The sequence below is a fragment of the Cibotium barometz genome, chromosome 42 (assembly GCF_041138505.1).
Source record: "Cibotium barometz isolate CiBa-2024 chromosome 42, ASM4113850v1, whole genome shotgun sequence".
In the NCBI taxonomy this organism is placed as follows: Eukaryota; Viridiplantae; Streptophyta; class Polypodiopsida; order Cyatheales; family Cibotiaceae; genus Cibotium; species Cibotium barometz.
The window spans coordinates 46875229-46888765 of NC_141087.1; the positions used below are offsets into that span (position 1 = coordinate 46875229).

Here is a 13537-nt window from a genome sequence, read left to right on the forward strand (position 1 = left end):
TAGAAAAAAACGCAGAGTTTGATGTAGAAGGAGCTATGCTGCTGAGAGGAGACTGTATCATGATGAAGAGGCAGCATCAACACCTAGCGCTTCATGTGTTATAGGTGGGGTGGTGCTAGGAGAAGCCAAAATGCAGAAGCCCTATCATTGGCTAGAGCAGAGCGGCAACATAAAAATGCAAGCAGTATGTTGATGGGGCCGATTCCAATAGAAAACGCAAATGGTGTTCAGCCTGATTGTGAAGATGGCGATGATTGACGACCCAAGCTCTGATACCATTCTGGAATCAAGGCATCCCAAGGCTATAAAAGAGCAATGAATGATGGAAGAGCTTCATGTTGAAGATGTGTGTAACTAGGAGATAAGGCTTGAGGGGAATAGAAGATGGACCTCAAGCCATGGTAATGAACTACAAGAGAGAGAGAGAGAGAGAGAAATAGTAGAGCTCAAGTATGAGAGAGAAGCAGTAGATCGACCAAATCCAAATCAGCTCCCACTTATAGCTAGACCCTTGCAAGTTTCCGGCCCATGCAGTCAATCCTCTTCATACACATCCATAATCCACCAGTGACACTTGGGAATATAGAACCGCATAGTCTTTCCTACTTTGTGCTCTATCTGGAACCAATCCATGCACCCATGCCTTCCATCAGGGCCAAAAACGGCTAGAAAAGGGCTGTTTGTTAATCTAAGGATTAAGAAATTGTCCAATTGTGAATTGACACGTATACAAAAGTATGGCATTCTTGTCTCCTCCAAATGTCTTCTTAACGGTTCTATTTTAGTGGCGAACGGCTAAAACGGCTAAATTTAGACGTTTACGATGGCTAACATTAAAGTTTGGGTCCAAAATAGTGACATCTTGTTCCATTTTTTATTTCAAAAAATCAAGCATTAAGATACGAAATCCTCTTTTTAGGCCTTGAAAACAACGCTATTAATGACAAAACACCAAATTTTTCAGACGTCTACTTTCCGCCTTCCCTTCATTTTGGCATATGGTTTATTCTTTCTTCTTTGCACTTTCAAAAGATTCACTATTCAAAAGATTTACTATTTTTCTCTTATCTGTGAGCTTCTATGGCGTCCTCACGTCGTCCTTCTCATAATATAACTTCTTGTGATTTTCATAACACGAGAGAAGATGGTGTTTGGAAACCCATGTCTTTTCGTGTGAATGATTGGGTAACAATGCTTCCCTCTTGCAAAGATGCCCACAGGGTGAAAAGAACCAAGCGAAATGAAGTGAAATCCCATTCGAAAGGTCGTGTTCTTGCATTCAAAGTGACCGACAAATGGCTGGCTTGCAAAAGTTCAACATGTCTACATGGCCAAAGACATGGTGTTGAACTTGGATGAACATCCAATTCTCCATTCTTACTGTAATTCAACAAACCTTTATCTATTTGACACAACACAATATTTCTCTTTCTGATATATTTGTTGTTTGTTTCATTTCAGTTATCTTTCCGTCAACAGCTGTGGAGTGGCAGCCTGTTGAGAGCTTAAGTGGCACATTCAAGGCAATTCACAAGGGGATTGCAGATGTCATGTACGCAGACAAACCACCTTCATTTTACAAATCAGTGGATTTATTTGTGTATTTTGCAGAATACAGGGTTCCATCAAGAGAAGGTGTTCATGGAGAATTGTATGACATACCTATTCCCACAATAATGTCACTAGAATGGGAAGTTCCTGATCCAAATACCATAACAAGCTTCAAATCCAAAATCAAAGATGATATTCTTAAAGCAATGTCTCCTGGAAGGATTTCAAGAAGGATTAAACTTCAATGGTTCTTGCCTATACATGTCTTTGTGGCATGTTTCAAAACAATGGAATTGGAGAGGACAAGAACGATGTGGCTTAATAGAAGACTATCTCTGACTGATCTGGACACTGTACTTGGAGAAGGATGGAGTACCAAGGAAACTTTTCATATGGGGGACAATATCAGTTGTAGAGTAAGCCCAAATTCTTTGTCCATCTCATACCAACTGTGTCGCCAATCCTTAGTTTTGGGCTATGACTATAGGAGATGGAAAAGCAAGCTTGGTAGTTGGGTCCCTTTGGATTCTGAAGAGAATTGTCCAGAGTTTGAATTTAACATCATAGTCCATCCATTCATAGATCCCAGAAAACTCATAGTAACATCAAACTGACGACTACAACATGTTAGAGAGTCGCTTGAGTTTTTGGATGATATATCACCTGAATATAGATTCAAAGTAGATGATATTGTTATCCGTACAAGGATGGAGAGTGTAACCTCATGCATCACATGTCTCCCCCCAAAAAAAGTTGTATTTGAGCCACTTGCAAGGGCAAGTTTGTATAGTTGAAAAGGATAATGTAATCAATATATTCTGCTAGATTTCGTCTCGTCTTCTTCACAAAATTGGTTAACAAATTGTTCGCGACACAAAACAAGGTTTAACAGTTGAATATCAAATTATTGATACAGAATTTTACAGAAAATTGTCCCAAAAAGGGTGTGTTCATATGGACAAAATGAACAAAACAAAATCCAATATGTGGAATCACTCTACAAAATCAACTTTCCTTTTGGCATGAGATGACCCTGCATCTTTAGAGAATCTTTCTCTCTTCTGTTTGCTTCGATCAAATTTTGCTGATTGAGGTTCAAGTTCTGGAGTTTTCAGCACTTGAGGTGTTGGAGAGGAAGACTTTAGAGTGGATTTCCCTAATGGTGGTAAGTTGGGCTCCTCTTTGAGACCTTCACGTGTTGGCGAGGGAGATTTGGCAGTGGGGTCTGGTTTTGGAGAAGGTTCTTTGGAGGTTGGCCTTGGAGACTTGGCAGTCTTCTTGGGGAACATGAACAAGAAATTTAATGGAGAGCCAACATTTGCCCTCTTACTACCTTTGTTGGACAAACGACGCTTCTGAATTTTAAATTTCACTGGTGAGTGAAAAGGAAGACCTTTAGCAGCACTCCTCTCTTTGACAGGGGTCTTCTCTTTGATAGGTGTCTTCTCTTGAGCTGGAGAAGAGCTCTTCTCTTTGGTAGGAGGACTAGGGATCTTCTCTTTGATAGGTGTCTTCCCTTGAGCTGGTGAAGAGTTCATCTCTTTGGCAGGAGGGCTAGGGGTCTTCTCTTTAGCAAGTGGGCTAGGGCTCTTTAACAGGAGGGGTAGGGATCTTCTCTGTAGCCTAAGGGATCTTTACTTTAGAATGGCTCTTCTCTTTAGAATGGCTCTTTTTCCCCTTGGAAGATCTGCTCTTGGAAGGGCTCTTCTTTCTCTTCTTCTTCTCTTTGGCAGAGGTCTTTTCCTTCTTGAATAAGTCATCCTTGTCTTTGCTTTCCTTCTTCTCCCTTTTCCTTTTCTTTGAAGTTGTATCCTTGGCTCCAGGTGGAAAGGGAGAATCAGGATCATATGGATTGATGGATCTGCTCAAAACCATATACACTGCCTTCTCCCTTACCCAACTTACCCAAGAATCTGAATACTCATGCAACTAAGACAAAAGAAAATAAGAAAGTAAGAAAACAGGTCACTAAATGTATTCACTAAATCAATCAATGGTTTTTATTCATGAACTTACAGGAAGTGTTGTCATTCTAAATCTTGACTCAAGAAATCTCCAAGCATTAGCAAGAACCATCCATCCACAAGATGTTGAGTCTTTCTGCAAGGGAACTTCCTGATTGAAGTACTTAAAATCTTCAAGTTTGTAGTCTACATAGGTAGAGGCTAGAAAACTCAAGATAAGTTTGGCAGTACTGCAAACATAAAATTTTGAGGGTCAACCAAATAATTGAAATCATGCAAGAAATTTGAGGGTCAACACATGGCAAAGTTGATTCTTACATTTTACTTCTCCCATGGATGGATGCCAAAGAGTTCATAAAGATCACATCTCTATCCAATAGATTGATGATAATAAGACTCCAATGGCCTCTGTGATAATATGAGTACTGAAATTAGTAATGAATACTGTCATGTCTATAATAGGCAAAAGGTAATTGAGTATGAGTCTTACACTTCAACATAAGGGTACACAATGTAATTGCAGGTAAGCATATCAAAGTTTTTGAGAAAACTTGCAAGATCCCCTTGCCTATTGAAAAGGCACTGTGTAACAAGGGGATCAAGAATTGTCACTTGCACAGCCATTGATTCATGAAGATCCCTCATAAGACATCTGGAGACACAAACAAAACATGTCAACAAAATATGGTTCCTGAGAAATTCATCAAGAAAACAAAAGCAAATCCCTACAAACCTCAGGCAGATGAAGAGGACTGTGTCAGATATCTCAATATTAGGATTCACAAGCATGCTTGTGTCCTCAGGGGCAATGTCACAATACACCTCATCCTCTCCAGGCATGGACACATCTACTATCATTTGACCTGTCACATTCTTATAAAGCTCTGAATTGGATGAATGGAGAATCTCAGCTTGCTGAGAAAGAAGTGCATCCTCTGAAATTTTCTCCTGCTCTCTCTCTTTTTCAACTTCTTCTTTGATATCCTGAGCTTTTCTTGTATCATAAGGATGAGAAATATCTTCAATAACAACAGACTGCTTGGGTTGCCTTGCTGGAGGGATATTAAGAATTTCAAAAGCTCTCATATCTTGACTTGGAATAGGCTCCAAAGCTTTGTCAAACTTATATCTAAGTCTGGACACCAGCACAAAATCTTTGCTCATAAGAGTGATCCTATGAGCAAATGTAGCAGCAATGTAGCCATCATTCATAAAGTCGATTAAAAAATCTTCAGCAGCCTCTTGAAGACACATGAGGGCCTGGGTCTCCCATCGAACTTTCTGAAGATATGTGTTTCTCATTTTACCAACTAACCTTTCTGATATGTCCCTGACAACCCGAGTAAATGGCAGTCGAGGGATGAGAAGACTTGTAGATTTCTGTGCTGCTCTTATCTCTCTTAAGGACTTCACCTGATAATTCAATCTCTTTCTTGCTGTCGCCCTCGCACGAGGCTTTGGAAGAGGCTTTTCCTGTTCGGAAGGTCCTGGCTTGTCTTCAGCTTTTTCAGTCTCCAATGGTGGGTAAACTTTCCTTGCAGTCTGCTTTGTCCTTGCCATTGAAGCTTAAAAAAGAGACCAGATGGAGCGATTTGAATAATAGGACAAAAAAATGAGGTAGCCTGAACGAAGCGATAGAGCGAATCCAAAGATTATGGAAAGTGATAATCGCTTGATTCGGGCACGAAATAAAAAAAAAAGAAAAATCCCGAACGAAGCGATGAGGAGAATCCTAGAGGTTCGGATGTGTGTATTCGCTTGATGCGGGCAGGATTTAATAAAAACTTGAAGTCCCGAACGAAGCGATGAGGAGAATCCTAGAGAATCGGATGTGTGTAATCGCTTGATGCGGGCAGGAACTAAAGAAAACTAGAAGTCCCGAACGAAGCGATGCGGAGAATCCAAGGATCTCGGATGAGCGTAATCGCTTGATTCGGGTAGGGAATTGTGAAAACGCTTGATATGGGAAAAGTCGGGTTGGGAAACAAAAGGTAGCCTGCTTTCGCTTGATACAGTGTCGGAGAAAAAAATGAATATTTTCAACAATATTAAGTTTTTATACCTCGGATATGTCGTACAAAGTACCGTTGGGTACACGTGGTATGTAATCATTATTGCCACGTGGCATAAACGGTCACTATTTAATGTCTTTTATTCACGCGCTTTCAATTTTTTCCCCCAGTTTTGCACCACTCATGTGCGTCAGATCAAGCTGTGCACCGTTTTCTCTTCCTAACCCTATTTTGCAAAAATCAAAATTTATTTCGAGACCTTGGAATTGTCAAAGCCCGCACCAAGCGATAGAGTCATTCCAATTTTTTTGGACCTTTCATTTTCGCTTGGTTCTGGCACATCAGAATTTTTCAGGCATTTTTCTCAAATATCTCAATGAGTAAAGGTGTTGCGGGTCGACATGAGCTTGTTGAAGAAAGTCCAAGTGAGAAACTCTTGAATGCTATTTTGCAAGATTGTCATGATATGAAGATATACGTTGATGCAGTGGAGATTTTCAATCCAAGGTTTTCTCTTTCAGATGTTTTGTTGAAGCTCAAGGACATTCTTGAAGATAAGTACAAGCAATTTGAAATGTCAATTCAAGCTCATTGTTTTCGTGTCGGAGACCATGATTTTTGTCACCTTACAGATTTTACACAGCTATCTGTGGAGAAAGCCAAAGTAACAAAGACCTGCCTTAGAGGTGATTGAATTTTAAGATAGTTTAGATTTGTCTTTCTAATGCATGTGGTTTCTTTAAGTTATTGTTTACATTATTCAATATTTATATATAGGCCATTGTTTTATAGAGGTGACTACTAAATTTATGAAAATATAACTTTGGAAAGTTTATATCTTTGATGAAGCTTACGACATGCTGACTTGTGTTTATTGCCTTTCATTAGGATGCAAATGATTTTTAGTACCTACAAACTCATTAACTGTTGTTTTACTATGATAATGACTTGAAAAAGAAATATCTATGTAGCATCTAGAACAATGTTCGCAAAAAACATTTTTCCCAACAATTCAAAAAACCTTCAACCTCAAATTTATGTAGATTTTTTTCTAAATTTTAAAGGTTTTTTTCAGCAAAATTATAACTAAAATCCCTTAAAATTTGTAGATTTTTGCGAACTATTATTTTGAAACTTGTTGGTTATTTTTCAAAAATTTTTGTTTACCTGACACTAAGCCTCGATTTTTCGTTAACACTGATCTAGAGTTTTGGTGGGCAATTTTTATAGAAAGTATAAGTGGATAAAGGTGTATAGTATCCTTCATTTGTTGAGAAGAAATAAGAAATAAGATACCTTATTAAGTCTCTTTTTTCTTCCAATCTTTCTGTATGTCCCCTATATAATTATACTACACACCTAGAAGGATATTTGCATTGGTAAAAGAGGCACATCGCAAAAAAAGCTTTTTTTAACCCCCTAGCATTTTCATGTCCCATTAGATTACCAAACTAGTGTTAAAAGTCAATATTAGATAAAGTGGGAAAAATCCCATTCCCATGAAAAAAGTGGGGGTATGGTAAACTCATCCAAAAGTTTGTCAAAACATATTCATGTGACATATCATTGGAAAGAGCTTGAAAAGTAGAATCTAGATCTACTTTGTCCGACAAATTTGGAGTTTGCATGTTTAAGTTATGGCCAAAACAAATTTTTTAAATACATTCCCATTTTGAGGGATTTTTCCCATTTTATCTAATATTGACTTTTAAGAGATGGATATAGGTTGGGTGCATCGCTACAAGCATCCCTTAGCCACATATACCCATAGCAATGTAGGTTGCTAAAAGTGTTGCTAAGCTACATATACTCATAACAATGTAGGTTGCCTAAACTATTGCCAAGTGATGCCTGGCAGTTGTAGTGATGATTTGTCGCTAAAAGTAATGCTAAGCAACGCTCAACAAAAAAAATCCTTTATTATTGTATTTCAACAATGCCTCTTGTCCCATAGGTATTAGTGAAAGGAGATGTGAAGTTCAAGTGTCTTAAAAATGTACTTGAACTTGAAAATATAGCTTCAAATTTAATCAACTACAAACATATAGAAATTATCTTTGTGTCCCATTTTTCAAAAGTAGCTCATATATACAGAATTATGTTTTTTTTTAACTGCCAAAATGCACAAAAAGGGGGCATAACAGCCATCTAAATTTTAGGTCTAGTATGGCCTTTGACTCAAAGTCTAGATGAATTTAAGGGGCTTGCCAACTTTATCAACAAAAAGATGGGAGCCGTTAGAGGTTTTTTAAGGCATTGGAACCTTTGAAACAATCAAGAAAAAAAGAGCTCTTTCGAAATGATGCACCGCCAGATGCTACTTCCCTTTATATTATATATTTTATATATATATACAAAGGATCAAAACATAAATTAGGTATGTACAAACATAATAGTATTAGCCAGGTTCGAATACGAAATGAACATCATAACTGGCTAAAGTTCGAAATGATGCACCGCCAGATGCTACTTCCCTTTATATTATATATATATATATATATATATATATATATATATATATATATACAAAGGATCAAAACATAAATTAGTTATGTACAAACATAATAGTAGTAGCCAGGTTCGAATACAAAATGAACATCATAACTGGCTAAAACAAAAATACAGGGGATGAGCTATAGACGAAGAGAAAGGTCCACAATGGGAGCATCAATCTCGGGTAGAAAGGAGGGCATGGGGGAGTGAGGAGGTTTTGCCCAATTGTTGGCGTACATGTGGTGGTAAAGGCCACTAGGAGGTGCATCGTCATGAAGCATGGAACTGGGAATATGATGCCCACCTGTAGCAGCAGCAGAAGACCCAAACCCCGCAAGTTGCGCTTCGAACCTTGCAGCGGCGGCGGCGTGCACGCGCTGCAGCAAGTCTTGGCCCGGCGCAGAACACCTCGCCACGTCTTGCTGCGGGTCCATAATAATAGCTCTCGACCACCCGTGTTGCGCGGGCGCTGGGCCGGGCAACATCTTCACGTTCATGCTGTGTCCGGCTCGTGGGAAAGAGTGCTCCATACCAGGCGCAGCCGCCATGAGAGAGTGGGCTTTGATGCCCAGGGAGCGGTTGCCCATGTATATAAACGGAGTACTCGGCTCACTCGCGAGCTGCGACTGCTGCACGCGACCAAAGTAGGGCGTTGCGAATCTGGAGCCCCTTCTCGCCACCAGCCTTTCCCTCTTATGTGCATTTTGGTGGCCGCCTAATGCCTGCGAGGTGTGAAACCTCCTGTCGCAGAACTTGCAAGGAAACACCTTCTCTGCTGAAGCTGGATTTGATGATGTAGCGGTCCCCTGGAGTACCAGGTGTCCAACCTTTGTTGGAGTTGACAAATCAACTTCTTCCACGTTACGAATGTTGCTCGAAAGTTGGGTATTTAACCTGTTGTTGCTGCTGTTCTCCCGCTCTATGGCGCTTGAGCTGAAGCTGCTTATAGCGGAGGCTGAAGCGCGCGCCGCTAAACCGCCATTATCTTTGTCCAGCTCCGTAATACTGCCTGTGCTGTCCTCCAGCGATTGCTCGCTGCTTGCTGCCGCAACACAATCAGGAGGAGCTGCAGCAGCTACATTAGCATGTGGGTTGGACCAACCTAAGCTTAAATCGAGAATAATGTCTCCAGTACATCTGATATGCAGCAGAGGGTATGCATTAAGCTCGCCAGAGCTTTGAGTTGAGCCCCGAATCTGGGCATCTACATTGCTATTTGCCAATACACAACACTTCTCCGGGTAATGCTTTGGATGATATTGGCTGGGATATGGTGAAATAATTAGCTGCTGTTGAGGGCGGTCATGCAGTGCAAGAGAGGGGGAGCCTTCAACCCCAGCTGGATACTTGAGAGCCATCCTTTCATTTTGATCTACTTCACGAGAGCCATGCTCTTCCATGTTGTATAGAATCAAGAGGTGTACTGCCAAAACAAGCAGCAAGCTTGGTCGACAGATAAGCTAACAAAGCTGCCCAAGTAGCAGTTAAAGTAGGTAGCTAACTGCATCCAACCAAATCAGACACATTCGTCCATGTGAGAAGAATTTTCGATTGCAAAATATTAAGTTATTTACCGTTATGCGAGAGGTTCTTAAGAACTGCACAGTGCAAATGCAAGAATCGGTCCTAGAAGCTAGACTCCTCAGAAGCAATTAAAACTACAAGCCCAACATAAATAAACTTGTCCGCAGAAAAAGACATTTACCTTGCATTCTGTGGCGGTAGGAAGCACGTGCACATCAGATTTGGAGTTGTGGTAACTGATGAAGAGAAACAAATGTGATGGACTAAATCCTGCAAGACAATGTATCATATTATTACATTAGAGCACTACTGTAGCTAGCTGCGAGCGGTTTAATGAAGACACCATTCTGTGCCGGATGGCCTAACTTTATTTTCTACAAGAGAACAGCTGTGACCTTGGAGGCTCTGCTTACCAGCGAGTTTAACAGAAGGGGTTGCAAGACGCTTCATGAAAGGAGGTTAGAAAAAGAGAAAGAGAGAGATCAGCGCTTAACATAAGAGGTTGCAAGGGCGCAGGCACTTCACTAAGGCTGTAAGAAATGGCTCTGGACTGTGTGTGTGTGTGTGTGTGTGAGAGAGAGAGAGAGAGAGAGAGAGAAAGAGAGAGAGAGATTAACATAGGAAGTTGTAAGGCACTTCACTACGACTGATTAAGCAAACGGGGCTGGAGAGAGAGAGAGAGAGAGAGAGAGCTTACCGATCAGTCACTGCAGTGGAAACTCTTACTCTGGTCTATTAATTTAAGCGGTCCATGGAGATGTTGAGGTTAGAATGCATTGAACTTTGACAATGAGGGTTAATCCAATGCGAATGTGCTAGCTAGCTATATTAGTTCACATTTTGCTGAACTTTGAAGAGAAAGAGAGAGGACGGCGACGGCTCTTGCGAGTTCAGAGTTAAATCAAAACCCTGACATGTTTTGTGTTATTGAAGCCAATATGGACATGACAGGGGCCACAACCTAAGGACTACAAAAATCCACATTGAGGGGAGAAACCTGTGTGCTCAAGATCTCCTTGCTCACCGAGCTCTCTGTGCAGGAGTGTCCTTGTCGATCATCTCAAATAAACAAGCACTAGTGCATAGGTTCTACCGTTGGGCTTTGTGAAGATCCCTTTGGATCATGAAGGCTTGAAGCCCTTGAGAGGGCCTTCGCAGGAATTTAGGTTTTGCATGCTTGAAACGTTGTCGTACAACAGAGAGGGATGCTGATGTGAAATCTTACATCGGTGCCTGGCCTTCAGGTTCAAGTAGACGATGTCCGGTAGTAGTAGGTACTTTCTTTCTTTCTTTTTGGGAAAAAAAAATAGCCTAGAGAACTTTTTAAAAAAAAACTTCTAAAAGAGAATTTCTTATTCGAAATACAGGATCTTCCTTAACATTCCATTACAGTCTGGAGACAATACTTTTCCAAAATTACATTTTTCTCTAGAAATTCCATTACAGCCTGAAGATAATGCTTATTCAAAATTGCATTTTCCTCTTTAAAAGGGAGATCTTGTTCAAATTACAATTTTCTCTTGAATCCACAGAAAAAAGACTCTGTAATGCTTGGAAAATGTATTTTCTCCCAACATTGTACTGAACAAAGAAGATCTGGTATGGAGATTTCATTTAAATTTATAATCCTTGTCATTTCAGGTGCACACAATTATGTATAGTAGCCCTGTTTAAGGGAGGTGCGGGCATTGGTTAGTAAATATTATATCCAACATTCACATAACTTACTCTAAGTTATTACATCAATCTAAACAAAGTTTTCCTATTCCTGATGCTAAATCCAAACTCTGGGAAGTTCGAGGCAAGACAAATGAGATGGAGGAAGCCATGAAGGACTTAATGGTGTAAATGCCCAAATCGCTCAAATCAGAGAGGAATCCAACGTGAAAGCCATGTCTTTAGCGGAAGAAGGAAAAGAACATGAAGAAGAAGTGCAACAACTTGCTTGCCTCATTTTGAATATTACAGCTTTCAAGAACTCTACCAACCTATAGTGGTTGAAGAAGAAGTGAAACAACTTGCTAGTTTCATTTTGAACATTACTACTTTCAAGAACTCTACCAACCTATAGAGGTTGCAACCTCGCATGGAGTTAGTCTTCTCTGTTTAAGAAAAGCTTTTTGTAATCTCCTCTTTTTACGATAAATATAGAGTCTACTTTTCGAAGAAAAATGTACAATGTAGATATTAAATGTGGTGGGTGTTAGTTCTATAGATCATTTACTAGAAAATCCTTATATTATAGTTTGTCAGATTAATCATTTTTAAATTTTAGGGAGTGCCCTAGCTTGTTTAGTGAATCACAGCCTCTTCAAGGATATTCATGAGGATTAGTGAAAACAGTCCCTCAAGCCAGCTCTAGCTTGCAGAGCTGGCCTATCAAGGAACTTGGGTGGCCTATGCCTCTCTTGGGCTTTAGCTCAACAGTTGCACCCCTCTCTCAAGGAAGTGTAGGCTTCGAATCAACCCTTGTGGCATGTATTTCAGTAGCCTCTCTTACATTTAAAAAAAAACACATGGGTGGCTAATGCTACATTGCCCTCAAGCTTGTATATAGGTCAGTGCTTCAATTCCCCATGTCAATATCCAAGAAGTAGAAAGGACGTTGAAGAAGGAATGCATTATTTCACACAAACATAGGTTTTGTGAGAAAATAGTGCAAACATAAGCACACTTGGTAAGAATGGTAGATCATATATTTTGGAGGGTACCGTATTTTTCCCTACTCAGAGCATGGAACCCACCCCATGTCGGTGTTCTTTTTTCGTGACATGATTCTTTCATTGGGAAGCATTGTTCTCATGGAAGAAAGTGTTCATGTGAATTCGGATTGAAGTCCATGACCTCTCTATCCTCCTAGGTGGATGCTATCCAATCCACTACACATGTTTTCTTGGCATACCCTATTTCAAATTTGTTTAAAAAACAAGCTTAAATTACATATTTCCCAACCGACAACCCCTAAAAGTGTGCAATAAGAACAAATGCAGTTTAATGGCAAGTTTTTAATGAATACATTGTGAGCCAAATTCCACCCACGCTAAAATGGTAGCCAAAAGGGACACACGTGATGAAGGGTGCAAAAATTTGACACTAAAAGGGGGGCATGTAACTTTGGGATATAATGGGTGCAAAAATTTGACACTAAAAGGGGGGCATGTAACTTTGGGATATAATGGAGGTGGATTTGATGTAGCTTGTATGCATAAAAAGGAGTACCATGTTAACAAGAAATAGCCCCAAACTAGAGTTGTCTCTATCAAATGGACTAGTGGAATCTCAGTTGTAGTCAACAAATGAGATTTAGTCCACCTAAAAGTGGGGGGAGGTGGCCCTTATTTAGTGGGAGCTTAATTAAGCATGATTTTGGAGCCAAATTAGTAGCTAATGATAATATATTCTCAGCCTATTTAAGAGGCACATATCTAATGCAATTTGTGTGTTCATCTCATATCATTGCCTTGTTATTTTGCTAATCCATTTGCTAATTGTTGTTAATACTCGATTATGCTCAAACCTAAGTTGAATCTATTTCGACACTCCATAGCTTGCGCGCATGTTGGATTTCCTCATGGTATTAGAGCCTCCACCATCCCTTTATCAATCTAGAGTATCTAATCATCTTTATTAGTTATTTGAAATTAATCCCTAATCATTCTACTAATCCATTTTTCACCATTCTTGACTTGCCTTCAAATGCAGCTCAAAACATCATTATTATTGAAGAATTTGAAATATTATTTGAGGTATCCTCAACTTCTCAACACACCATGGAGCATCATCATCAAGTTTCTAAGGCAAATCAAAGCAAAACAAAAGAGCTCGATGAAGCAATTTTTATCGTTAAATTACTCTCTTTTGGAGAGCTCAAATCCAACAATATCGAGTGTTTGGGTATAAACTAAAGTATGTAAGGCTAGTTCTTGCTTGGGGTGAATTTTTTGAAGTCTCATTTGCACCGAAACTCCTCCAAATACCTCTCAAATATTTATT

At 39.7% G+C, this 13537-nt stretch overlaps 1 protein-coding gene across 1 annotated transcript; it reads right to left on the reverse strand.

Moving 5' to 3' along the window:
- Positions 1-8160: 8160 nt before the first annotated feature.
- LOC147614551 (uncharacterized) lies at positions 8161-9517 on the reverse strand. The gene has a single exon (XM_086780557.1). It carries the CDS (start codon positions 9418-9420, stop codon positions 8161-8163), a length of 1260 nt encoding a protein of 419 aa, XP_086636683.1. The 5' UTR covers positions 9421-9517.
- Between the last annotated feature and the right edge of the window lie 4020 nt (positions 9518-13537).